This window comes from Leucopleurus acutus (assembly GCF_964270905.1).
Source record: "Leucopleurus acutus genome assembly, chromosome: 16".
NCBI classification, from domain to species: domain Eukaryota; kingdom Metazoa; phylum Chordata; class Mammalia; order Artiodactyla; family Delphinidae; genus Leucopleurus; species Leucopleurus acutus.
Window position 1 is genome coordinate 23,475,742 of NC_139158.1, and position 26,245 is coordinate 23,501,986.

At 48.0% G+C, this 26,245-nt stretch overlaps 1 protein-coding gene across 1 annotated transcript; it reads left to right on the forward strand.

Annotated features, from left to right (window-relative positions):
• Positions 1 to 1,517: 1,517 nt before the first annotated feature.
• Positions 1,518 to 25,433, forward strand: CLEC19A (C-type lectin domain containing 19A; the record flags this gene model as incomplete). The annotated part of the gene is made up of 5 exons (XM_082856337.1): positions 1,518 to 1,605; positions 13,438 to 13,603; positions 19,639 to 19,732; positions 23,256 to 23,388; positions 25,354 to 25,433. The coding sequence occupies 5 exons, from the start codon at positions 1,518 to 1,520 to the stop codon at positions 25,431 to 25,433; spliced, it is 561 nt and encodes a 186-aa protein (XP_082712463.1).
• Positions 25,434 to 26,245: the final 812 nt, after the last annotated feature.

Here is a 26,245-nt window from a genome sequence, read left to right on the forward strand (position 1 = left end):
AGTCAGTTTGGGGGAGGGCTGTTTTATAACAGACACGATGCACATCACTTATATAATAAACATATGTCATTTATAAATAAATAAGTGCGCATGCTCTGGGGGGCCTCATCGCAAAGCTTTGAGACAACGGGTAGACGTGAGTTACGCCATGGCTGAAACTGGGCCTGGGCTGTGCTCGTAGCCTGAGTCAGGCCTTGGCAGGCTTTCAGCCCCATGTGGGCCGGCAAAACACGCTGCATGGGCACGAGTTTTATTCCTCACAGGCACAGCGGCAGGTGTTCCAGAGAGAAAGTGAGCGACTGGGACACGCTTGAGCCCTTGTGAATGCCAGCCACACGAAGTGTCAGGGCACCTGGCTGAGCACTTCGGGAGAGAAAGGAGGGAGTGTTCAGGGAAAGCCAGGAAAAGACCTGCACTGGATCAATGACAATCATAGCAAAATTTGCTGTCAGGTATTCAACACCTACTACTAGCCAGCTTCTATGCTAAGTATTACAAATTATTACGTTTAATCTTTGTGAGGTAGGTACTGTTATTATCCCCTGTTTTATAAAGGAGGAAAGTGAGGCTCAGAGAGGCAGAGGATACACAAAGACTGATTTTTAGAGGTATCACTTCATAAATGCAGTGAGATTCCAATGAAACACCAGCGGATCTATTTTAAGTTTGAACACGCTAGAACTGTACACTAATGATAACGTTTGCCTATTTTTGGTGAACACTTCCTCTGTGTCGAGAACCTTCTACCGGCACATCCTTTAACCTCCAAGAGACCCTGCAGGAGATGACGGGCCTGCCCTTCCTCCTAGCTGCGGGGAATCCAATGCCCTGGAGCTGGGCCCGACACGTTGGGGCCCCGCTGAGCCAAAGCACTGAGGCCCCGCCTGCAGGGGGAGCCCTTTCTCAGCTCCGCGTAATTGTTCCCATGTGCAAAGGAGGCCTAATTCTTGTCAGATCTTCAGATTCGTAGCAGAGGCAGAAATCTCGACTTATACTTAAAATCTCCTGATCTTACACCCTGACAACGAATTTTTAGAAATTTTAAAACACAGCATGGACCCAACACATCACATCCACGGGTGAGCTCGCTTTGGCCCAGGAGGCCTCTGGCCTAGATGCTGACTTGTATTTTTACCTTCTGGTACTATTTCCTCCTAGGGCTCCGAGATGCTTTATCTGCTGTGCCAGGCGGGGACGTACGCGCCGCTATTGTCCCATCTTACAGAGTCTCAAGGGAGGCAAGCACGTGCCCAAGGCCACTCGGTGGCTCAGAAGCAGGGCTGCGCTTCCTCTGAGTTCTCCGAAGGGGGCCGGCCAGGGGCGGCTTTCAGGCTGTCACTCTGAGCTGGCCGCGGCTGTGCAGGGAGGAAACAGGAGTCAGGGGAGGGGCGGGGGAGGAGACTGGGGTCTACCCAGTCCTCCTGAGCTCTGGGCAGGAGAGCCGTCCGGACCCGAGTTCCCACGGCAGGGCCTCTCTCCTCTGCTCAGGCCGTGAGGTGGCTTTCTCGGGGCCCAGGATGCAGAGGTGGGGACTGTGGGCCGCGGCCGTCCTGACCCTCCTCTCCGCACAGGCCTTTCCGCAAACGGACATCAATATCAGCCCAGGTGAGCACGGGGCCAGGGCCGGGAGGAGAGGAGGACACCCCGCAAATGCTTGAGCTGTCAGTGAGGCCTCGCTGCCGGGGCTGCAGGCCTGCCTGACCCAAGGAACGCTGGGGGGCCGAGCTGAGCCTCCTGACGGCCCCTCCAGCTGCTCTCCCTCCAGCTCACGCGCATTGTGCTAGGGCCAGACGCAAAGAGACCTGGTGATAAATCCCAGCTTTGCATCTTAAAAGCTGTATGACCTGGCACAAGTTTCTTAACCTCTCTGAGCCTCAGTTTCCTTCAGAAAACGGTGGTCACAGTGACACCCTCTGGGGCTACCGTGCAAGGGAGATGAGATCATCTGGGGAAAGTGCCTGGTACCACAGGAAGATCTGAAGATGGTATTTTTGTTAGGGGTTTGGCATCTGGGCTCCGCGGTCCCACCTTGGCTGTGACAGCTGTTCCCAGGGAGCTGGGCACGCAGGAGGACATAGTTGTCCCTCTAGTGACCTCCCTGGCGGCCTGGCCCAGTGACACCCAGCTCTGCGGATATTCAGTGTCCCCAGGGATTGGGATCCATCAGCCTCGGGCATGTGGCCTCCCAGTGTCCCACTTGGAGGACGCAGGGCTTCAAATGAGCTCAATTTCTTCACCCTTGCAATAGGGAGGCTAGGGTGCTGCCTCTGGGGTAGGAAGAATCCTGAGTCCTTCAGTCCCTTCCAGGTGGAAGATCTTGCCTGTCACCTCTACCAGGAGGGTTCTTCCCAAACATGGTTTAAAAGCTATAATAATAATAATACCAATAACAACAAGTGATACTTTTGTAGCCCTCACTATATGCCAGGCACTGTTTTAAGCACTTTTTACGTATGGATTTATTTAATCCTCACAATAGCTCTATGGCAGAGATACTGTTTCTATCCCCATTAAAATAAAACTAACACTGTAATAAAACATCTGTAAGATCCCCATAAAACCATGTTATTGGGCAGTTACAGTGTTGAGGGGAATTTAAATAGTGGGGTGATAAGATTGAAAGATAAAATACCTGATGTCCAGGTAAATTTGAATTTCAGATAAACAAATCATTTTTTACTGTAAGTGTCTCGCATATTGCATGGGACATACCTTATGCTAAAAATTATTTCTTGTTTATCTGAAATTCAAATTTAACTGGGAATTCTTTTTTTTTTTTAATCTGGTAACCCTAGTGATGGGAGATAAAGGGTGGTCAGTTCATCTGGGCAAGCATCAGGGGCTCTGGTCTGCCATAAACTCTCTGAGTGTCTGTATTAGTCAGCTCGGGCTGCCATAACAAAATACCGTAGACTGGGTGGCTTCAACAACAGGAAGAGTTCTGGAGGCTACAAGTCCAAGATCAAGATGCCACCTGATCCGTTACCTGGTGAGGGCCCTCTTCCCGGCTTGCAAGTAGCCACATGGTGGAGAGAGAGAGTGCTCTTGTCACTCTTCCTCTTCTTGCAAGGGCACTAATCCCATCATGGGGGCCCCATGACTCCATCTAACCCTAATCACCTCCCAAAGACCCCATGAAAACACCATCACATTGGGTGTTGGGGCTTCAACATGGGAATCTGGGGGGCACACAAACATTCAGTCCATAACAGTGTCTTTGCCTGCTTGCTCTTGTGCCTCAGTATCCTCATCCGTGCAATGGGTGAGCAGGAGAGAAGTTGGACAAAATACCCTTGAAAGATACTTGTGTGTTCCAAGATCTTGCCTTTCTGCCCAGCATAAGAGGAAAGTCCTGAGGCTGAGTTTGAGAGTGGGAGCCATGGGGAGTCCTCTCTCTCTCGCTAGCTTGTGACCATGGGACCTTTCTCTGAGCTTCAGGTTTCCTCCTGTGGAAAGTGAGGATGATAATGGTGTCCATCAAACGTTTTGGGGAATCTTCAATGAGATCATGCAAGTGAAGCACTTAACACATAGAAAGCACTTGAAAAATGGCTTATTACCTTACTACTTCTGCCACTGAGGTTGTTGATGTTATGATAGAATTGACCAGGAGACACAGTTTTCTGCTGTGACAAAATGCCTTCCAAAAGGAACTTCCAGACATCTAGCCCCATGCCTCAGTCCCACTCTACAGATGTGGAGACTGAGATCCCTTCCAACCCAGCAACTTTGGAGACCTCAGAGTTGGAGTTGGAAGGAAGGGTCCCGGAAATCCACTTGGCCCAATCCTTCCACAATACAGCTGTGGAAACTGAGGCCTACAGAGGCCAAATAATCTGGCCAAGGTCATCATCCATCCAGTCCAGCAGAAAGCCCAGTTCAAGCCTGAGTGGATAAATCTGCTAGAGGAAAGTGATTTCAATGCAGAAGAGAACGTGTGAGTTAAGTGTGTGTACGTGTGTCAAGTGGGTGTGTGTGTGCGTGTGAGTGTGCATGTTGATGTGTGCCTAGGGAAGCCTTATCTGGGGTCTTGGTGAGCCGTTGGCAGACCATGAATGTGGGCGCACAACCACAGCCCTCCTTAGTGAAAGTGGGCCTGGTTCTTCTTCCTCTCCTGCATCCCGAGCCTTTAGGTACAAAACAGAACAGGGTCATTCCATCCTTCATCCCGCTGCTCTGGACCTTTCATGGACATGCAAATATACACAAATAGTGCAACCCAGCCATACCCTTAGATCTGCTTTGGAAACAAACCTTTAGACACTTCTGAAAGACTGGGAAGGATTTAGCCAGACTAGATCCTTTTCCTAAAACCCTTCTCTGAACCTGGCTTTGATCACTTTGGTTACGCGGATTAACAAATATTCAGTGATTAAAAGAGGGCCTGGCACCTGGTAAAACTACATAAATATTTGCTGTTATGATTCTTCAACCATAACCATAAAAGTTTCCTTTCCGTGGCTCCTGAGCCCAAGAACTTTCCACAGCAAAGGAAATTCTAGCAAAACGTTTTGATGCTCGGGGTCTGCTTCTGCAGGGCTTCAGGGGTGGGAAGTGAGAATCAGTCAAGTTCCATAGCCTCTTCCTCACCCCTCCAAGGAACTGGCATTGTGCATTCAGCACCAGGATTATTCCAGGGCCCAGGCTGTTTCTGTTGTAACATCTCATGTTTACTAGAACACCTACTATAAGCCAGGCACAGGCTTCCCTGTGAAGTAGGCACTATCATCATGCCCATTTTACAGATGAGGAAACTGAGGCACAAAGAGGTGAGTTTCTAACTGGAGTCATCTAACTCCAGAGTCTAAGCTCTGAGGCTGGAGCACAGAGGCTTGGGCAACTTGGTGTCCCTACTTCCTAGAGTACACCCTTCCCCACCCACCAGTCTGTATCATAGAGTCAGATCCTAGAGTAGCCCCGCCTGGACACTCTAACCCATTCCCTACCCCTCCTCTATGGTCACAGAGCCCTCTGCATATTTCTAGAATGTCCCTTAGTATATGAGGACTCATTGCGCTGTGTGCTATGCATTCCTCCCTCCAGACTGTGAGCAACTTGAGGGCACAGACCTCAAACCAAATAAGCACCCAGGAGACATTGAATTATTACTTAATTACGTTGGTCTTAGTTAGCTCAGGCTGCTATCACCAAATACCATAGACTGGGAGGCTTAAACCCCAGGAGTTTATTTCTCACAGTTCTAAAGCCTGGGAACTCCGGAATGAAGGTGTTGACCAATTCAGCTCCTGGTGAGAGCTCTTTTCCTGGCTTGCACATGGCCACAGAAAGGAGAGCTCTGGTCTCTCCTCTTCTCCTAATGGCACTAACCCCATCATGGGGGTCCACCCTTATGACATCATATAACCCTAATTTCCTGAAGGCCCCAGCTCCAAATACCATCACACTGGGGGGTAGGGCTTCAACATATGAACTGGAGGGGGACACACAAACATTCAGTCCATAATGCTGTTAAATTGGGTGTTTAATATATTTGTCTTGCCAAATGAGAAAACCAAGACCAGAAAAAGATGTTTTCTGGAGGCACTGTAGTGCTTAGGAATTTTCAAGTCCATCAGACCTTAATCTCATCCTGACACTGCCACTTGCTAGCTGTGGGAGTGAGTGACTTAACATCTTTGAGCCTCGGTTTCTGCACCTATAAAATGGGGATGATACAGATACACCTCCCAGTTTGGTCTCGATGGTTATATCAACCACGCAATGAATGGCCACTGTTATGAGCAATATAGAAAAATCACCCAGTGCTGTCTCCTCTGTATCACGTGGCCACAAAAGCAGCCTGGAGGGAGGGAAAGCAAAGCTGAGGCATGAGAGGCCTGGGACCAGCAGTTCTGCACCCCAGAGCCAGGGCTCACAGGGAAGGGCCCACTGAGGGTGGGATGTGTGGACCAGGGAGACAGCAGGCAATGAAGGTGACTGAGACCTCCCAGTGGCCACCTTCCCAGACACTGGGAGACACTTCCGACCCCCTGGGACATCTGGGGCCCAGTAGTGACGGAGGGGGGGTGGGGAGGCCGCCAATGTGGCCCTCAGAGCCTCCCCCTCCACTCCCAGCTGGCTCTCAAGGCTGATCTGGGCAGGAGGAGGCAGGGTAGTGTGTTTGTGGGCAGCTGGACTGGGGCCAGGGGAGCGAGCAGCCAGATCGTGTGGGAAGGTGACAATTTATTCTTTTAAAAAGAGAGAGATTAAAAAAACAAGTCCTGAACTCCGGTGGCATGTCCTCTTTCCTTAACAAGCTCAGAGCTTCCAAAGGCTTTGACTCCCACCCCAGCTGGGAGACCTTGGGGGCCTTTGGTGCTGCTAATTGAAGTAAAATACCTTGTAGTTTGGCCTCTTGGTTTCCAGAGCAACAAGCTTTGTGCATCCCTCCCCCGCTTCCACCCCTCCCCTCCGTCACCTCCAGCCTCATCCCTCCCTCAAATTCCCAGCCAGGCTGAACCTTTTGCAATTCTCCAAATGCTCCCTTCTCTCTCATGCCTCTGGGCCTTTGCACGTGCTATGCCCTCCACTTGGAACCCTCTTCCTCTGACTCTTCCTCATCCTTCAGTTCTCAGTGGGGGGTCTCACATCACCCCCTCCAGGAAGCCTCCTGGATCTCCAAATCTGGGTTATGTGCCACTTTTAGGTGCTTCTGTGGCAACACTTTATTTTCCCCATCCGGAAGGGGACTCACTCTGGTGTCCTGTCTTAGTCACCAGTGGACACCCTGAAGGCAGGGTTGGGGTGGCCACCAGCTCAACTAGAGAGAAAAAAGGGGCAAACAAATGACCAGTTTCCAAAATAACTTGAGCGCTGCTCCCTCAAGTTTTTGCCTGCATGACAGAAATCCATATTAATTGCATATTAATGACATTTTATTTCTGTGCTTATTTTTCTTAATGTCAGCCTCCAGAGAGTGTAAGATCCATGAGGGCAGAGGTCACCTCTGTGTAGTGTGCCACAGTAGCTCCAGCACATAGCCAACTACCTGAGACCAAGTAGGTGCTCAAATAAGACTTGTTGAAGGAATAAGGGGATGAATGAAGAACCAGACCATCAAGATTGAGACAAAAGGAAATGGGCTTAAATGCAGCAGGAATCTCTAAATTAGGTCTGGAGCCACACAGCCTGGCTTCAAAACCCAGCTCTGCCACTTAGTAGCTGTGTGACCTCAGGCAAGTTACTCAACCTTTCTGTGCTTTGGTTTCTTCATCTATAAAGGGGGATGATCATGGTACCTACCTTGTAGGATGTATGAAGACCAAATGAACTGATATGTACAAAGCACCTGACACAACGCCTGGCTCAGACGGAAGTTCAGTAGGGTTGGCCCTGGTTGTAATGTCACCATCACTACCTGAGTGTCAAGCTATAAAGCTATTGAGATCTCTTCACCAGAGAGACACAAATTAGCAAAGGCTACTCTGGGTTCCAGGTTGATGAAAGTCCTTTAAGACTTCCCTGGTGGTCCAGCAATTAAGACTGCACGCTCCCAATGCAGGGGGTTCGGGTTCGATCTCTGGTTAGGGAACCTAGATCCTGTGTGCGGCAACTAAGATCCTGCATGCTGCAACTAAGACCTAGCACAGACAAATAAATAAATAAATTTTTTAAAAAAAAAAACAGAAAGAAAAAAGTCCTAAGTCTAATCCTTGTTTCTAAAATCCCAGAGGTAAAGGAGGTAGGGGGTTGCCAGGCAGGGTGGAGTTCATTATCATCCCAGTGCAAGCCAGTGGCTCCTTTTTGCCTCCCAGATCCTCCCAATTAAAAGCCTTTGCCTGCCCAGGTGGAAAGGGGAGTAATTGAGCAGTGACCTGTCACAGCCCTATTTTCTGGTATGTTTCACCCCAGGCATCCATAACCGCCACTTGCTCAGTGGAGAAAATCAAAGGGACCAGGGGTGGGGAGAAGGGGGGGAAGGTGGGGGCTGGGATTCTCCATTGTTAACGAGCTCCCTGGTGATGCTGGTATTGCTCCAAACAGCAGTCATTGTGCTAAGTAATCTGGAAAACCAGGGTCAGTCAACTGCCTTCAGTGCTGAGTTAGAAAAGTCCAGGCACGCCATCCTAGAGTCAAGATACACCAGGTTGGAGGCATCAGGGCACATGGGCGGTGCCCACACCCTTCTCACCACTGTCCCCCAAAAGGGGCAGTTGACCCCAAGAAGCAGCATTTGATTTCCTAGCATGCATTTAGTCATTCAAAACTAGTTATTGCCCACCTACTATGTTCCAGGCACTGGGGAGAGAGATGATCACGGCAGACCTTGTGCAGGGGGAGGCCAGACTGAACAAGAATTCACGGGGATGTGTGAAAGGAGGGATGAGGGGCTCTAGGAGCTCTTAGAGAGGCTCCTACCTCGTCTTCCCTAAAGAAGCCACCACGTGGCTGAGACTCAAAGAAGAAACTCGAATTGGCCGACGACAGGCCAAGGGAAGTATCTGCAAAGATCTGGACACACTTTGAGAAATGGCAAGAGCTGAAGCAAATCTGGAGCATGTTGTGAGCGACACGGGATAAGCTGCAGGGGCAGGTGGGAGCCCTGTTCCCGAGGGTGATGGGCACTCCTGGAGGGCTTCGGTGAGATGAGATCGGGGTGTTGGAAGGATCCCTCTGGATTTGGAAGGTGAGATAAGGCAGGAAGAACAGCCAATTGAGGAGGTCTCTGTGAGAGACGACAGGGGGAGGAAGAATGTGGAAGGGAAAGAGACAGAGACAGAAGTCGGGGAGGGAGAGGGAGGGAGGGAGGAAGACAGGAAGGAAAGAAGAAAGGAAGGAAGGGAGGAGGGAAGAAAAGGAAGAAAGAAAGGAATTGGAAAGGTGCTGGGAGATGGAATAAACAAGACTTAAAAATTGATTCGATGTGCGTAGAGGGAAAGAGAGGAGGTAAAGATGATTTGGGGTAAATATCCAACAATGCTAGACAATTCTGGTCAGTTCCAGCCAATTCTTGTCAGTTCTGTCTAATCAAAACTGTGTGTGTATGGGACTTCCCGGGTGGTCCAGTGGTTAAGACTCCACGCTTCCACTTCAGGGACACGGGTTCGATCCCTGGTCTGGAACTAAGATCCCGTATGCCGTGTGTGTGTGTGTGTGTGTGTGTGTGTGTGTGTCTGTGTGTCTGTGTGTGTGTGTGTGTGTGTCTGTGTGTCTGTGTGTGTGTGTGTGTGTGTGTGTACACTGTGCATTTTTCTGGGGAAAGAAAGGAGCAGTAGCTTTAATCAAGACAGCTATACTATAATATTTGATATCAAATAAATCACAAAGGTAGAGCAAATGTAATGGGGTATCCTAGGTTGGATCTTGGGAACAGAAAAAGAAAAAGCTGGTGAAATCTGAATAAAGCCTGTAGTTTACTGAAGAGTATGTACCCATATTAATTTCTTAGTTATGACAAATGTACTGTGGGAAGTTTACATCAGGGGAAACTGGATGAAGGTTATTCAGGGACTCTGTATAATATTTTTGCAACTTTTCTGTAAATCTAAATTTATTCGAAAATAAAAAGTTTATTATTTTTTTTAAGTGAAGGAAAAGAAAAAGAGGACAACGAGGGTGGAAACTTCCAGATCAGACCTTATGGTAAATTAGAGAACAGAAAACGTCTCCACTATAGACATCCAGAAATACAGATAAACTTTACAAACATCCTTTGAAAATTAAGCTGGGCTTCCAAGAAAGTGAGGAGGGCGACCAGGGGCGGGAAACAAAGTTAGAGATGGAAACCAGAGCAGTGGGCACATGCGCGGCAGAGCGCTGGGTGCGGTGTCAGCCTCCCTAATACAGAAGCTCGGGCTTCACATCCACACCGGGGAGGGAGTGATGGGACTCGGACCCTCTCACAGAGAGGAGACCCGTGAAGAGTCCCACCTTACAGGAAAGGATGCGCCGAGTGGGGGGGGGGGGCGGTCCTCTTTCTGTCAGAGAGATGATGAAGAAGTTTGTCAGCTTCTTCCCAAACTCAGGGAGGAAATGCAACACTTCCCCTCTGCAGCATCCTTTGGTGAAGTCTGTACCATTAAATTTAAACACAGGGTTCTAGCAATGCCCCGGGGCTTTTAAGCCATGGGTTTATAACAGTTATATATTTTAACTCCAAAATTAGAAAAATAACACAAACTCTACTTCTAATCGGTTGTGTGGCTTAATTTTTGTTAAAGAAACTACAGATAGGCTGAGAAATGTGGACGTTTGCTGTGATGTTTTGTGGTGCTGCCCTGTGGGGTTATTTTACATTTTGGAGTTCTGCCTTCCATCTAGGGCGAGGAGTCTATTGACATTTGGGGTTAGAAAACCCTTTGCTGTGGGGCTGTCCTGGTCATTGTAGGACGTTTAGCAGCATTTCTGGCTTCTACCCGTTGGATGCTAATAGCACCACCACTTCTATTTTTGACAACCAAGAGTGTCTCTAGGCATTGTTTAATGTCCCCTGAGAATCAAAATCACCCCTGGTTGGGAACCAGTGCTCCAGGGTGATCGACTTAGGGGGGCCTGGGATGTGGCATTTTCAGATTTAGAACTGGGACAGTCCTGGGCGAACTGGGGTGGTTACATCCCCTACTTCCATCTCTAATATGAATAGTTAGGGTGCAAGATAATTATAGGATGGGTGAGAGTGGGGAAAGTGGTTTAGCACCAGCAAGTATCATACTCTTGGGCTAACTATTCCAGCCAACACCTGACAGACGTGGCCATGTTCTCACCAATGAGTGTCCTGGGTTACAAGTGATGGGTGGAAAGCAGATGGAAATGATTTGCTGCTTCTCGTCCATGCAAAGGGGGAACTGCTCCAAAAGCAGACCGCTGGGAATGATTCAGTCGAATCTCTTTGTGTGGAAGGAATGGGCAAAAGTCCCCACAGGGAGCTCAGCAATGCCCAGCATCACAAGGGGTCCTTCAGCCCTCTCAGCATCGAGGCAATATCCTCCTAGACCAATGCTCTCAACTGAGAAAGGAGGAGACCGAAGTCCGGGGAGGGGCAGGGAACAGGGAAGGGCCGAGGTCCTGAGCCCCCTAACTCCATAAGCAAGAGTTCTCTCGCTTTGCCATGTAAGGGAGGGTTAAGAGAGCAAATTCTGAACCAGCTGGCTCCAGTTTGGATACTGGCACACATTGAAAGACGGTTGGCCGGGACTGGTGGGGAGAGGTGGGACAAGGCAGGACTGACCAGCGCAGCTGCCTAGGATGGGGGAAGGGCTGGTTCTGATCAAACAGGAAAGCCCAATGGCTCTCATCAGGGACAGGTAGCCCAGATGGAAGCTGCCTGCTTAGCATAGCTCTATTTTTTTTTAAGCTTTATTTATTTATTTAAAGTAAGTTCTATCTATTTATTTATTTGGCTGCCTCAGGTCTTAGTTGCGGTACGCAGGATCTTCATTGCGGCACGCGGGATCTTTCGTTCTGGAATGCGGGCTTAGTTGCCCCGCGGCATGTGGGATCTTAGTTCCCCGACCAGGGATCAAACCCTCATCCCCTGCATTGGAAGGCGGATTCTCAACCACTGGACCACCAGGGAAGTCCCAGCATAGCTCTAGTGACTAAAGCAACTGTCCCGTTCCTTCCCCAGAAAAATTCATATAGATGCGTGTGTGTGCACATACATGCGTACAAACTTTTGATTTTGCATTTAATTTCGAGGGATTCACTGGACCCCTGAAGCCCATTAACCTCAGTGATGAAACCCTGAGCTAATCGTTAATAATCATACTATTATGGAGCATGCGTACATGCCAAGCCCTCGGTGACTTTATTTGACCCAATTAGTTGGCCTAGCAACCTGACGAAGTAGGGGCTAACACACGATTAACCATGCTCAGCCCTATTGGTTTCCCATGATGAAGTATCATGTGCATTTTAAAATCAAAGACTTTGGTGTCAGGAGGCCTGGGTTCAAATCCCTACTCTGCCTACTACCAGCAGGATGATCTTGGGCAAGTCACTTAACCTGTTTAAGTCTCAGTTTCCCTCTACGTGCTTGACACATCATAAATGCTCAGTAAAGGTGGTCCACTACTTCCTTATTCATGAGCCCAGCCAGCTATTACAGTGGCTTTGAAGGCAAAATTTCACACCCCTGGGCATCACAAAAGGGACCCCAAAGATCTTCTAGTCGGACAGCTGAGAAGGGAAGGAATGTACCAGCATCACATGGCATGTCAGGCGCAGAGCTGGAGCTGGGACCCGGGCTTCTGGATCCCAGTCTAACAAGTTCACCACTGCCCGGTGCCTGCTCTCACAGATGAGCCACCCAGCTGAGTTCCAGGCAGGTTCTCAGCATGCCTTTCTCCCCCAGTCAGTCATCTTCAATCGTGGTTTCCAAAAAAAGTATATGCTAAGAGGTCTCCAGAGGGGCTGAGACTTTGGAGAACTTTAGTGTCTCAAACATGGGGTTTTTGTTTGTCCCTTTTCAGAATTAAGAACACATCCTGAAACCCAGTAGTTCCACGGGCTAAAGATATAAGTAGTCTTGACTACAGTAGGGAAATATACACCTTGGCCAGACAGCCCAGAAGTGCAGATTGAAATAAGATGCCATTTTTTTGCTTATAAAATTTGCAAAGATTGCCATTAAAGTGGTAACACTCAGCGCAGGCAAGGGCGCTGTGAGATGGGCACTCTCAGACATCACCGTGGGAGTATAAATTGCTTTCAGGAGGTAATTTAGCAAATTGTATCAAAGCCTTAAAAATCTATCCCCAGGGGCTTCCCTGGTGGCGCAGTGGTTGAGAGTCCGCCTGCCGATGCAGAGGACACGGGTTCGTACCCCGGCCCGGGAAGATCCCACATGCCGCGGAGCGGCTGGGCCCGTGAGCCATGGCCGCTGAGCCTGCGCGTCCGGAGCCTGTGCTCCGCAACGGGAGAGGCCACAACAGTGAGCGGCCCGTGTATCGCAAAAAAAAACAAAAAAACAAAAAAAACAAACTATCCCCAGAAAATCATCAGAAATGCTGCAAAAGCTTTATGCACAAGGCTTTTCATCTCAGGATTATTTCTAATTGTTTTTTAAAAAGAGAAAACAATCTAATTATCGCAAAATTGGGGAATGATTAAATAAACTCTAGGGGGCCACTAGGGAATATTAAAGAGCTATTTGAAAAAACGTTTACAAAAATTTATAATGACATGAGGGGAAATGCTTATACTCTTAATTTTTAGAAATCAGAATACTGACAGGGGTGTATGGTCAATAAAATCACAATTGCATTTTTAAAAAATCTTTGCATTCAACATGACAAGAAGAAAAACACTCTAATGTAGTAACGTTTTCCAAGGATTCTATAATGAGCACATATTACTTTTATTATTTTGTAAACTTTAGGTATGCGTTAATCATAAGGCGACACTTTTTACTTTCATTCTTAAAAAGATGTCATAAGCTATAGCATCAACGTTTGCACGGCCAATCTTCTTCCCAATCCGTATTCTCTCTGCCCCCAGCCATGCCAGAGCTGCCCCAGGCTTCCCTGTGCCCACTGTTCTGGATGGAGTTCAAAGGCCACTGCTATAGATTTTTCCCTCTCAATAAGACCTGGGCTGAGGCTGACTTCTACTGCTCTGAGTTCTCCATCGGCAGGAAGTCCGCCAAACTGGCCTCCATCCACAGGTGAGTGGACTCCTCTGTCCTCTGTAGCCCAACCAAACACCCCCTCTGGAAAGGGGTGTGGGGAATGGTGTGTCCCACTGGTGTTTCTCTTTGGTAATTGCAGCTTTTATTCAGCCCAATTTCTCATTGAAACTGGCCTTGGCAGTAGAGGACAAAGCGTTTAGCAAGGGTAGCAAACAGCAGGCTGGAAGGTCCATTTTTATAAGTGCCGATCTTGTGCTGTGCCCTTTTCTGTATCACAGGGGCTTTGACCCTATGATATAACTCACATAATATGTATGTAAAGAACATAACATAGGACATAATAACTGATATTTATTTGCTAAGAGTTTATAAGCATCAAGTTCCTGCAAACCATATTAGGTAAGTATCCTCATTTCACAGATACGGAACCTGAGGCTCAAAGAAGGTAACTTGCTATAAAGTGGTGGAGCTGGGATTTGAACCTGAGCAGTTGGGTTCCATAGCCCACCCACCAAGGCCTCCTTCAGTGTTCCTCCATGCCTCCTAAGCCCCAGCCATGCTCACCATCTCGAAGTTCTCCAAAGTGGTCCAGCCCATTTACGCCTGCATACTTTGCACATTCTGTTCCCTCCACTGGGAATTCCCATCCCTATCTTCTCCTCCAGGGAGACACTTCCTTAACCTTCCAGACTCAGTTCTGCCATCTTTCCACCGAAGTCGCCCCTGACTCAATGGCACCTGACTGCACTCACCACCCACCTCTCAGGAGCACTTTCTTCATCACTTTAGTGACTTCTTTTCACATCTGTCTTCCTTGCTGATTCGTGGGCTCTTTGAAGCCAGCTGTGATGTGTTCCATTGCCACTAAACTACACATTTACAATCTTACCTCATTTTTCAAGAATCTCAGAGACTTGAAGTTACAATGACGGTTGCTTCTTTATGCTTTACAGTCACTGAGTTTTGTTAAGAGTGGGGAAGGGGTCCTCAATCTTGAATCCTTGCATCAACTCATCCAGCAGATTTATTGAGCACCTACTGCATCCTTGGTGGTGCTGAAGAATATAGTGAGGTAGTCAGGGTCTGACCAGGAAAACAGGAAGCACTACAAACATTTAACACAGAGAGAATTTCATACATACACAAGTGATGGACTCTGAGAACTTAAAGAAGCAGTAGTGTATCTAGAGATTAACACTAGCAGGAAGCCAACTCCACCCCTAACTGGAGGGCGGGCCAGTCCTATGGGAGCTAGAGCCACAGAAGGCAGGCAGCCCCTGCCAGCACCTCCCCAGGCAGAGAGGGAAAGATATACCCTGGCTTCTCTCTCCCTCCCATCCTTCCCATCAGTGCCTCCCGTCACATGGAGGGCAGCTGACATGGATGCCTGGGAAAGGCGATCTTCGGGGGTCAAATCCCCTGTGATACAGAGCACAGCACGTGACTGGCATTTATAAAGATGGATAAAATAAGTTCTCAGAAATAACCAACCTATAGAGGAAAATGAAATATATGTAATAAACAGTCAATTTAAAAGTGATTCCAAGTGAAGATTTCCCTTTGGCCAGTCCGCAGGAAGGACGGCTCAGCCTGCCTCATGGTGCTTGTAATCTATCCCTTGGTTTAATAGGCATTAGAAAGGATTCCAGGCAAATTCAGGGGTTTTCCAACAGCCCCTGACCCAGATCCTGTTCCTTTCTGCCTAAACTTACCTCCTTCCTCTCTTCTCAAGTCCTGACATCCCTCTTTTTCTCTCTTATACGAACGTTTCCCAAATGTTATACCAGCATTTCCTCTCTTATACAGGTAGTTTTCCACTTTGGTATATAATATAATACTTTCCCAAAAACATGTAGAAAAGTTGAATTTGCACAACGCATTCATCTGTTATAAGTTCAGTTCCCATAAAGCCAGACAATATTATAAAATCTCTAGTTACATCTTGTCTTTGAGACACAATCCAATTTTCTAATTCTGGCATTTTTTCATGCTTTGTAATTTTGTTCTTTTCCTTCATAATTAAGCACGCTATCAACTTATGTTCATCGAGCAACTGATTAAAGTGTAAGGTTTTCATACTTTCAGCTTACCTAATAATTTCCATCTTTGCTTCAAGTGACAGTTGAATTGAATTAAGTTCATTTGATCTCTGCTTACTACTTGCAGTAGCACCTTGGGCATTTCTATGTCCCAGTTATTTTGAACAGATATGGGGAAAATGCAATAAACTATTGAAATAATTTCCTGAGCAGGTGCCACTGAACAAAGATGGCACTAGTGCTGAAATGGCTGGGCAGCCACTCCCCCAGATGACCGCTCACCATGCATGTTCAGCAGTTGCTGTAGGACACCCCAAATTGCGCATGAGAGGGGCACTTGGGGATGCCAGTGCCTCACTGGGTAGGACCAATGGCAAAGACCCATTGGACTGGAGAGCACTTTGTCCCCAGAAATCTACCACTCTGATATTAGACAGAACACACTGTCTTGGAACATCGGCACTGAATAGAGCCTGGTGATGGTGTGAGATAAGATGTCAAATAGAAAAAAGGCGTCGTGTGGGTCCGTGTTGGTCTCTCTCTTTGGGGAGACCAGCCCATCAGAAATAGAAAACTAAACCAACCAGCCTGCCCTGGGGAGCATGGAAACTTTGTGCTACAGGTGGGCAAGAATTGGATAGAGGGCGCTCATGGAAGGTTTCCTGGAAGAACTAGTCCTGGATCAAGATCTTGAAGGCTTGGGAAGCTTAGGGAATGGGGGCAGCAGATGTTCTAAAGGAAGAAACCTGTGCAATGTTATGTGCATTGATTGAGGGCATTAGAGTCAGTCAGCCCTAAGCTAGTCCCCACTCCACCCCTTCCCACCTGGGCGACCTCGCCCAAGTCCCATAAACTCTCTGAGCCAGAGTCCTCAGCTGGGAAATAGAAGTAGTCACACTGACTTTAAGGTTGAGGGGCTTTAGAGGAGATAAAAATGGATCTGAAGTTCTTACACAAGTGCTCGGGTAACTCAATGCTCTGTGGTGGGAGCTGTTATTATTTTTATTAATTATAATTACGAGTGTCTCAAGAGGTCAGTGCTTACTTAGCGTGCCCACGTCAGATCATCTTTCGGAGGGCAAGTAAGCCTTGACTCACCCGCCCTGTTTCCTTTCCATTGCCTCTAATAGTATCTGTCTTCGTCCATTTAGGCTGCTATAACAAAAATATCACAGACCGGGCGGCTGATAGACAATAGAAATCCATTTCTCACCGTTCTAGAGGCTGGAGTCCAAGATCAGGGCTCCGTCACGGTCAGGTTCTGGTGAGGGCTCACTCCCTGGCTTACAGATGGTCATCTTCGTGCTGTGTCCTCACATGGCAGAAGCGGCAAGGGATCTCTCTGGGGCCTCTTTTATAAGGGCGTTAGTCCCATTCACAGGGCTCCACTTTCATGAACTAATCACCCCCAAGGGCCCCCACCTCCTAACACCATCCCATTAGGGGTTAGGATTTCGACATATGAATTGTGGGGGCAGGGGACTAACATTCAGTTCATAACAATATTTGTTTAGCAATGCCCAGCATGTGACTGCCTAGAGCACTGCGTTGAGACGGATTCTGAGAGCCAGAATTCTGGGTGCTTCTGGGATGGATTAAGAATGTCTTCCACAAACACAAAATTAAGGAGAGTAGCTCTGTGTGCTTTGACTTGCCACCAGCGTCTCAAGCAAAAGGAAATCTATTGGTGGGTGTTCTAGACAAGGTGGCAGCCTGTAGAGAGCGGTCATTTAGAACAGTGTCTCCAACCTTTTTGGCACCAGGGACCAGTTTCGTGGAAGATGATTTTTCCGCGGACCAGGGCGGGGGTTGCGGGGGTGATGGTTCGGGCGGTAATGCGGGCGATGGGAAGCGGCAGATGAAGCTTTGCTCGCTGGCCCGCCGCTCACCTCCTGCTGTCCGGTTCCTAAGAGGCAGCGGACCGCTACTGGTCCACGGCCCGGGGGTTGGAGACACCAGATTTAGAAGACGCCAATGGGAGCAGATATACACCGTTGTAACGTAAAGGGTACCTCAACATAGTCCTGTTTTTTGTTTTGTTTTGTTTTGTTTGCGGTACGCGGGCCTCTCACTGTTGTGGCCTCTCCCGTTGCGGAGCACAGGCTCCGGACGCGCAGGCTCAGCGGCCATGGCTCACGTGCCCAGCCGCTCCGCGGCATGTGGGATCTTCCCGGACCGGGGCACGAACCCGCGTCCCCTGCATCGGCAGGCGGACTCTCAACCACTGCGCCACCAGGGAAGCCCCATAGTCCTGTTTTGAAGTGAGTTATTGGTTAGGTGTTTGTTAGGTCTGGGGCTGATAATTATTACTACGTAATGACTTCTTCAACACACCAATGTTCACCTTTTAGTGTCATGTGGAAGCCAAAAATGTGGAATCCCTTGTCCAGTGGGATCTGTCCCTCTGGGTCTGTGAGCTGCTTGAGTGAACTGTGCCTGTTAGTTGTTCGTTTTCTGTCACATCCCTTGCCCACCCTTCTCATCTCTGCAAATGACACTCCCCAGGTTCATGGATATTGGGGCACTAGGTGAGTGGTTACCTTGGCCCCCCCTCCAGGGCCTCCAATGCAGCAGCTCCAAGTATCATGTCCACACACAGCTACAACCCCAGGAAGGGAGGCAGTGGTGGAAACCGGGACCTTTTCCACACACCACTCTCCATTTATAGGGGAGGAGAATGTTTCCAAGACGTCCTCTACCAATTCCCCCATACATCTAATTGGCTGAACTTGGTCAGATGGCCAATGTTAGCTGCAAAGGAGGCTGAGAAAGTGAAATCTGGCCTTCCTAAATTTGGTTGTAGGCAACGGGCAAAAGGATTAGGAATGACTGTGAGGCAGGTAACCTGTAGCATCTGCCGCTGTGCCTGCTTGATGTGAGGATGAAATGAGTTCATGTATATAAAACATTCGGCATAGTACCTGGCATGAAATCAGTGCTCAAGAAACATTTTAATGACCTGAAGAAAAAACTCGCTGTGTTCCTATCTATCTGTCTGTCTATCTATCCATTCATCCATCCCTATTTCTCTGTTGTTTTTGGCAGCAGACTGCCTCCAGGGTCCTCCATCAATTTCTTTTGTTGGGTGAATTACTTTATAAGCTCTTTAAAATAGGAGGTGAGAATCCCCCAAGAAGACACCAATGCCTTCTGCTATGGTTTGAATGTTTGTGTGCCCCCCAAGATTCATATGTTGAAATCCTAATGCCCAACGTGATGGTATTAGGAGATGGGGCCTTGGGGAAATGCTTAAGTTCTGAGGGTGAAGCCCTGATGAATAAGGTTAGTGCCCTTATAAAAGAGGCCCCACAGAGTTCCCCTGCCCCCTTCTGCCATATGGGGGCACAGCAAGAAGTCTGCACCCAGAAGGGGCCCTCACCTGACCATGCTGGCACCCTGATTTTTCACTTCCCAGCCTCCAGAACTGTGAGAAATAAATTCCTGTAGTTCATAAGCTACCCAGTATGTGGTATTTTGTTGTAGCAGCCTGAATGGCCTAAGATACCTGCTGAAGAGGGTGGACTGATAATTGCAGGATTTGGTTTTGCTGAGTCGTCTATGCAGGTTCAGGCCTCGAGCTGAATTTTCCAGCAAAACAAAAGATTTTGAAGATGTTCTGTGAGAAAGGATTAGGAGAGAGGAGGCTATGTAAGGACTGGCACCGTAAGGAGGGCTTTTGAGAAAGACCAAAAACATCCAGTGGAGATTTTCGTTATTTGATGTGTACAATGCAAAGTCAGCTCCTTTCTTTGTGTCTTCAATGTAATCCACCTTGTTTGCTACTGTTTTTACATTTCTAGGATGAGTAACAGTGTGTGCTGAGTCCTGCTTTGGACCAAATCCAGAGATGCCCCTGAGAGGACAGCCCACATGCGTGCCTTAGTTTAAAAAGGAAAAAGAGAAAGCAGGACCGCATCACATCCTCTATTTACTTTGGTCTGGGAGGGCTAACAAAGACTTCTGTCCATTTTCAACTCAATCCTATGGCAAGAGGCGATGAGTAACAGGCTACCGGGTTTCTTACCTTCGCAGCTGGGAGGAGAATGTCTTTGTGTATGACCTCGTGAACAGCTGTGTTCCTGGGATCCCAGCGGACATCTGGACAGGGCTTCACGATCACAGGCAGGTGAGGAAGTGCTGACCGTCAAGCCCTTTTGGAAGTTCCAGCCAAGATTCCATTTTGATTTAACTAGCCTTTCACATGGAACCTGGGTGTCAGGTCACGGCTATGTGCCCAGCACACAGAAAGATCAGACACGAGGATGCCCCAGTTAGAATATGATAATTGTTGAGAAAGAGGGTATTATGGGAACATATTGGATGGCCAGGGATGGCCTCTGTTTAGGTTTGGGTTCTCCAAAAAGCAGACACAAAAACATGATTGGATGGGTAAGAGGCTTTTGAGGGAAAACATTGGCGAAGGAAAAAAGACGGGAGGGTTGAAGAGGCAGGGAAGACCTTCAGGCCATGATGTGGGTCTGAGCCCTGTGAAAGAAGAGGGGGAGGGAACGGCTGAGCGGGGAGAGCCTTAGATCACAGCTCACCCTGGAAAGTCTTAGCTAAGCCAGTGGGGTGTCCCCAGGCAAAGGATGCCCATTCCAGGAGTCCCACCTTGGGCAGGAGGAAGCCAGCACTAATACCCCTGACATGCTAAGTCACTAACTGGGAACAGCGTGGAGGAAGCACAGTCTCACTGTGAATACAGTGCTGGGTCCAAGGGGCTTTCAGTCAGCCATGCTCCCTCAGCTGGTCCTCCTGAAGGAGCTCTGAGCAGTGCAGGTCTACAGCTGCCACAGCCTCCCTGGGTCAGAGATATTTAAGCTAACGTCTAGTGGATAAATAGGAATCAGCCAGAGGAAGAGCATTCCAGGTAGAGGGCACAGCATGGGCAAAGGCCCTGAGGTGGGAGAGATCACGGCACACTCAAGGGCATTAAAGACTAGTGTGCCTGGGATGCAGAGTGGCGCAGGGGTGAGTGGAATAACGGTGGAGAATAAGGCCAAAGAGGCTGGCTTGGGCCAGATCTCACACCTGGCAATATCACGGCACACTCCACCTGGAGATTTGGTCTCCACACTTTCCATGGACAAGTTGTATCCTGAGCGTCTCTCCTGCATGGATGCCTCCAGCCCTGCCTCAGATAGGGTTCCAGTTCCAGCTCCTGTTCTGCCACGTACTGGATGGTAGGTGACTGGGACTTTTTTTTTTCTTTTGCGTCTCTGAGCTTCAGTTTCCTCAGCTGTAAAATGGGATGACAATAATAGTGCCTGGTTGTAAAAAGTAAATGGGCCAAGGTATGTAAAGGGCTTAGCCTGTGCTCAGCACACTGTGAGAGCTCATTAAGGGTGGTTGAAGTTGCTGTCAAAGTAGCAGAAGTGGGACTTCCCTGGTGGTCCATTGGCTAAGACTCCGCACTCCCAATGCAGGGGGCCTGGGTTTCGATCCCTGGTCAGATCCCGCATGTATGCTGCAACTAAAAGCCTGCATGCCACAGCTAAAAGATTCTGCATGCCACAACTAAAGATCCTGCATGCCGCAATGAAGATCCCGCGTGCCACAACTAAGACCTGGTACAGCCAAATAAACAAATATTAAAAAAAAAAAAAAGTAGCAGAAGTATCAATAGTGGCCAGACTCAGTATAGATACTTTTAAAAATCAATAGAATTCATCTGGCAAAAACTTGTAGAGAAGTTGTAACATTAAAAAACCAAAATGTCCCGTTATAATAGTAACTTTAAAGTTGGCCTATGAGTTCCTTAACTTAGAGTTAAGGAACTTGTATAACAAGACCTAAGAATAATAATAACAAATGATACAGTAAAAGGACTTGTTTTTTTTGTTTGTTTTCTTTTTTGTGGTACGCGGGCCTCTCACTGCTGTGGCCTCCCCCGTCGCGGAGCACAGGCTCCAGACGTGCAGGCTCAACGGCCATGGCCCACGGGCCCAGCCGCTCCGCGGCATGTGGGGTCTTCCCGGACCAGGGCACGAACCCACGTCCCCTGCGTCGGCAGGCGGACTCTCAACCACTGCGCCACCAGGGAAGCCCAGGACTTCTTTTTATAGTTTTCAAGCCTAGGCACCGCATGCCAGGCACTAGCTAAGTCTCTTAATGCTTTTAATTCATTCACTTCTCTCAATAATTCTCTGAGGGAAATATTAGCTCTATTTTATAGTTGTGGAAACTGAGGCTCAGAGAAGTTAAGTAACTTGTCCAGATTGCAGAGCTAGGAAGTAGATGGAGCTGGAATCCCAGGCTCTAGTCTCTCCCAGAAGGAGCATGCAGTGTCCATTACATGACATGGCCTCCAAAATCATCAGTGCTTTGGGAGACACTTCTCTAAAAACTTGAATAAATGGAGAAATGACTTTTGTTCCAGGACATTGCTAAGAAGTGGTTCTTTCCATAGTTAATTTGCACATTTATTGCAACACCTGTCAAATTCCCAGCAAGACTTTTCTTGTAATTGGACAGACTAGTTCCACAGCAGGCAAGAAAAATACACACTATTTGGACAGAAAGAAAAGAGATGAAGGGTGACTCACACCCACTGGTAAAAAACATTTTCTTTTTAATATGGTAGTTAGGGTCTTGAGTGCTGGAGTCAGATAGACCCGGGTTTGAATCCTAGCACTAATGCTTTATTAACTGTGTGAATTTGGGTAGACTAATCTGAGCCTCAGTTTTCTCGTCTGTAAAATGGAGATGACAACGCCTGCTTTGCAGGATGGTGAGGATAAAATGAGTAAAGCGCACCTGGCATGGTACCTAATAAGCCCTCAACAAACGGCAGCTTGTAATGTTACCAGCTGGAGCCAGAACCACACTCCAGGTTGGCTGCTCATTGCTCAAAAGACAATGTTCGAGAGACAGGGTTGGTAGAACAAGAACAGGGTTCCAGAAGCCGGCAACCTGGGGAGATGACGGACTCGCATCCCCCAAACCATCTCCCGGTTGCTGGTTAGGAGACAAAGGTTTTAAAGGGGAGTTTCAGGGGTGCACAGGCAGGGGGGCTATGAGCAGAACAGCACAGCCAGCTCCGACCGTCACCTCGAAACTGGTCACGCGGTGGTTGGGTCAGCATCCTCTTGATGGTTTTAAGCATAATCTTCAACTCCAGGGTCAGTTTGCTCTCACTTCCTTGAGGCCAGCTCTTGGCCCTGAGCTAGCCATAGATTCAGTACTGCTCAAGACGGAGCAGCTTATGTCATGGCTACAGTCTGGTCATCAGGCAGTTAGCTTTTTCCCTCTGGCGGCAGTCATCATATCTGCAAAACTACTCAGGAATGTACATAGGACACTGTGATCTATATCTTTCAGGAAGGAACTAAAGATTCTGCGACTCTATTGTCCTAATCATTAGCTGTTTGAGCCTGCGTTTTTTGTGACTCAGGGAAGGTCTGGGAGACTATAGCTTTTCTGCAAACAAGAGGCAGGGGACATGGAGGGGCTTTTGTACCTGGGAGGGCCCTGTAGGGTCCTGCTCAGTTTCAGTAATGGTGGTTAATAATAGTATATCAGATAAAAGTGAGGGCTTCTGCACTGTTAGATATGGAGGTATTAGAACGTTACCCCAAGCTGGAGCTGGCTCAAATGCCTGACCTTTCTCTCCTTGGCTTGCTTCCTTTCCTCTGGGTGCAACCCCCCAGGAAGGGCAGTTTGAATGGACAGACGGCTCATCCTATGACTATAGCTACTGGGATGGGAGCCAGCCGGACGATGGCATCCACGCGGACCCAGAAGAGGAGGATTGCGTGCAAATATGGTACCGACCCACCAGCGGTGGGTGCCCTCGAGACCAGGGCTCTTGCAGGGGTGCTGGGGAGGTGCCGGGGTAGCCAGGAAACTGTGAATTATTCAATACCTTGGAGAGTGACCAGAGGTGGCAGTTCCCTATGGTGGATGCATTTTTTGTTTGTTTTTTTCTTGTTTTTCTCTCTTTCTTTTTTAGCTTTTTTTTTTTACATCTTTATTAGAGTATAATTGCTTTACAATGGTGTGTTAGTTTCTGCTTTATAACAAAGTGAATCAGTTATACATATACATATGTTCCCATATCTCTTCCCTCTTGCGTCTCCCTCCCTCCCACCCTCCCTATCCCACCCCTCCAGGCTGTCACAAAGCACCGAGCTGATATCCCTGTGCTATGCGGCTGCTTCCCACTAGCTATCTACCTTACGCTTGGTAGTGTATATATGTCCATGCCTCTCTTGCGCTTTGTCACAGCTCACCCTTCCCCCTCCCCATATCCTCAAGTCCGTTCTCCAGTAAGTGTGTGTCTTTATTCCTGTCTTACCCCTAGGTTCTTCATGACATTTTTTTTTCTTAAATTCCATGTATATGTGTTAGCATACGGTATTTGTCTTTCTCTTTCTGACTTACTTCACTCTGTATGACAGACTCTAGGTCTATCCACCTCATTACAAATAGCTCAATTTCGTTTCTTTTTATGGCTGAGTAATATTCCATTGTATATATGTGCCACATCTTCTTTATCCATTCATCCGGTGATGGACACTTAGGTTGTTTCCATCTCCGGGCTATTGTAAATAGAGCTGCAATGAACATTTTGGTACATGACTCTTTTTGAATTATGGTTTTCTCAGGGTATATGCCCAGTTTAAACAATGTTTAATGGTGCGTTGTTGACATGCAAACTGTGATTTGGATGAAAAGACATTAGAGATAGAAGATGACATAGAGATAGATGAAAAAAAGAAACTTGTATAGAGACCAAAGGATGGTGCTTTTATGTCATCTCACCAATGCACCAGAGGTGGCTCGTGCTCCTGGACATTAGGACGAAGGGATGCCTGGAGGAGCGCCCAGGTGTAGTAGTGAAAAGAGTACCCAGATGGGTACAAGTACTGGCCCTGTTGCTTTCTAGTTCTGTGCCCTTGCAGGCAATTACTTATTCTCTCTGAGATTCCCTTTTCTCTTCTGTAAAATGGGTTTAATAATCGTTGCTACCCACAGGGCTGTTCTGAGCATTGAAGGAGATATAGTTGATACAGCACAGTGGTAAGAGCATGGACTCTGGAGCTGAATGTCCTTGTCTGAACCCCAGCTCAACCACTTATGAACTGTGTAGCCCAAAGTAAGTGCCTTAACCTCTTGGTGCCTCAGATTCTTCATCTGCAAAATGGGGCTAATGACACAACTCACAGGGTTGATGTGAAGGAAAAAGAAGATAAGAGACATAAAGTGACTACAATGGTTTGCATGTGGTATCAGCAATCACCACCATCATCGTGAACAACAACGTCACTGCTCACACCAACCTTAAGAAGTAAAAACTATTAATATTTCCATTTTGCAGATGAAGAAATCAAGACTCAGAGAAGTTAAGTGATTTATTCAAGTTTGTCCAGCAAGCAGATATGGAGCTGGGTTTCAAACCTATATCTACTCCAGATGCAAGTGCTGAACTGCTGCCATTCCTACTTTGCTCCTTTTCTTTTTCTGATTACGGGAGGGAGGCATGGCACAGCGACTTGCTATCCTGGGAGCCAGAGCTGGGCCAAGCCTCTGGGTGACGCTTGTCCTGTTCCTCCACAGTGACAAGTCAACCCTAGCCTTATGAGAGAGTAAGGCTGGACAGCAGCCTCATTAAGCATCTGCAAGAAAGGAATGCCAGTGGAGACACCAGGCCTACGGGAGAGGACTTTTACTCTGGTGGGATGGCAGGGTGACTTTTACTGTGATGGATGGACCTTCACGCAGAGTCTCTGCTTTTTCCCGTCACAGCTCTGAGGTCATGGAATGATAACACCTGCAGCCGAAAGTTCCCCTTTGTCTGCAAGATCGCAGCTCTGACCATTCACTGATCCAGTCTCGCCCTCTCGGAGGAAGCCCAACGCCAGCATCGACTTGTAGATGTACCTAATGTAAAGTCGACACTCAATAAATGTAAAACGCACAGAAGAGACAAATCTCCCAGACAGAGATTTTATACAAGCAAATCTTAAGATACAGAGTGATCACTTGGTGACGAGTGACGGGAAAACCAACTCAGCTGGCTTTATAAATAAAGGATGGTGGATTTATTGGTCCAAGTAATAACAGTCCAGGGCTTGTTCTAGATTGAGTTGAATCTCACTGGCCTGGCTCAGGGCACATGCCCATTCTGGAAGCAATCTCTTTGGCATGTGCTGGTCGGCTAGACCCTGCTTAGATGCACATGGCTGGGCAGGAGGTGTGGGGTCAACATCACCAGAACCACATGGGCCCAAGGAGGAAGGTGGTTCCCCAAGGAAAAGGAAAATACCACCAAACTCGTACATTGCCGGTGGGAATGTCAAATGGTAAAGCCATTCTGGAAACCAGCTTGGCGCTTTGCTCAAAAAGTGAAACGCAGAAATACCATATGGTCCCAGCAATTCCAATTCTGGGTATACACCCAAGAGAACTGAAAACAGGTATTCAGATATGAATGGTCATAGTAGCATTACTCACAACGGCCCCCAAAGTGGAAACATCTTTGGGGGCACCACCCAGATGACCCCATCCCATCGTCAGGATCCCAACCAGGGCCTTGACGGTAGCATAACACGCTGCCTTGGTTGAGAGCTCAACTCCCTTTGAAGTTCGGACACTCTGAGTCCCAGGCTTGATCTGCCCTCCTGCCACAAGAGATGAG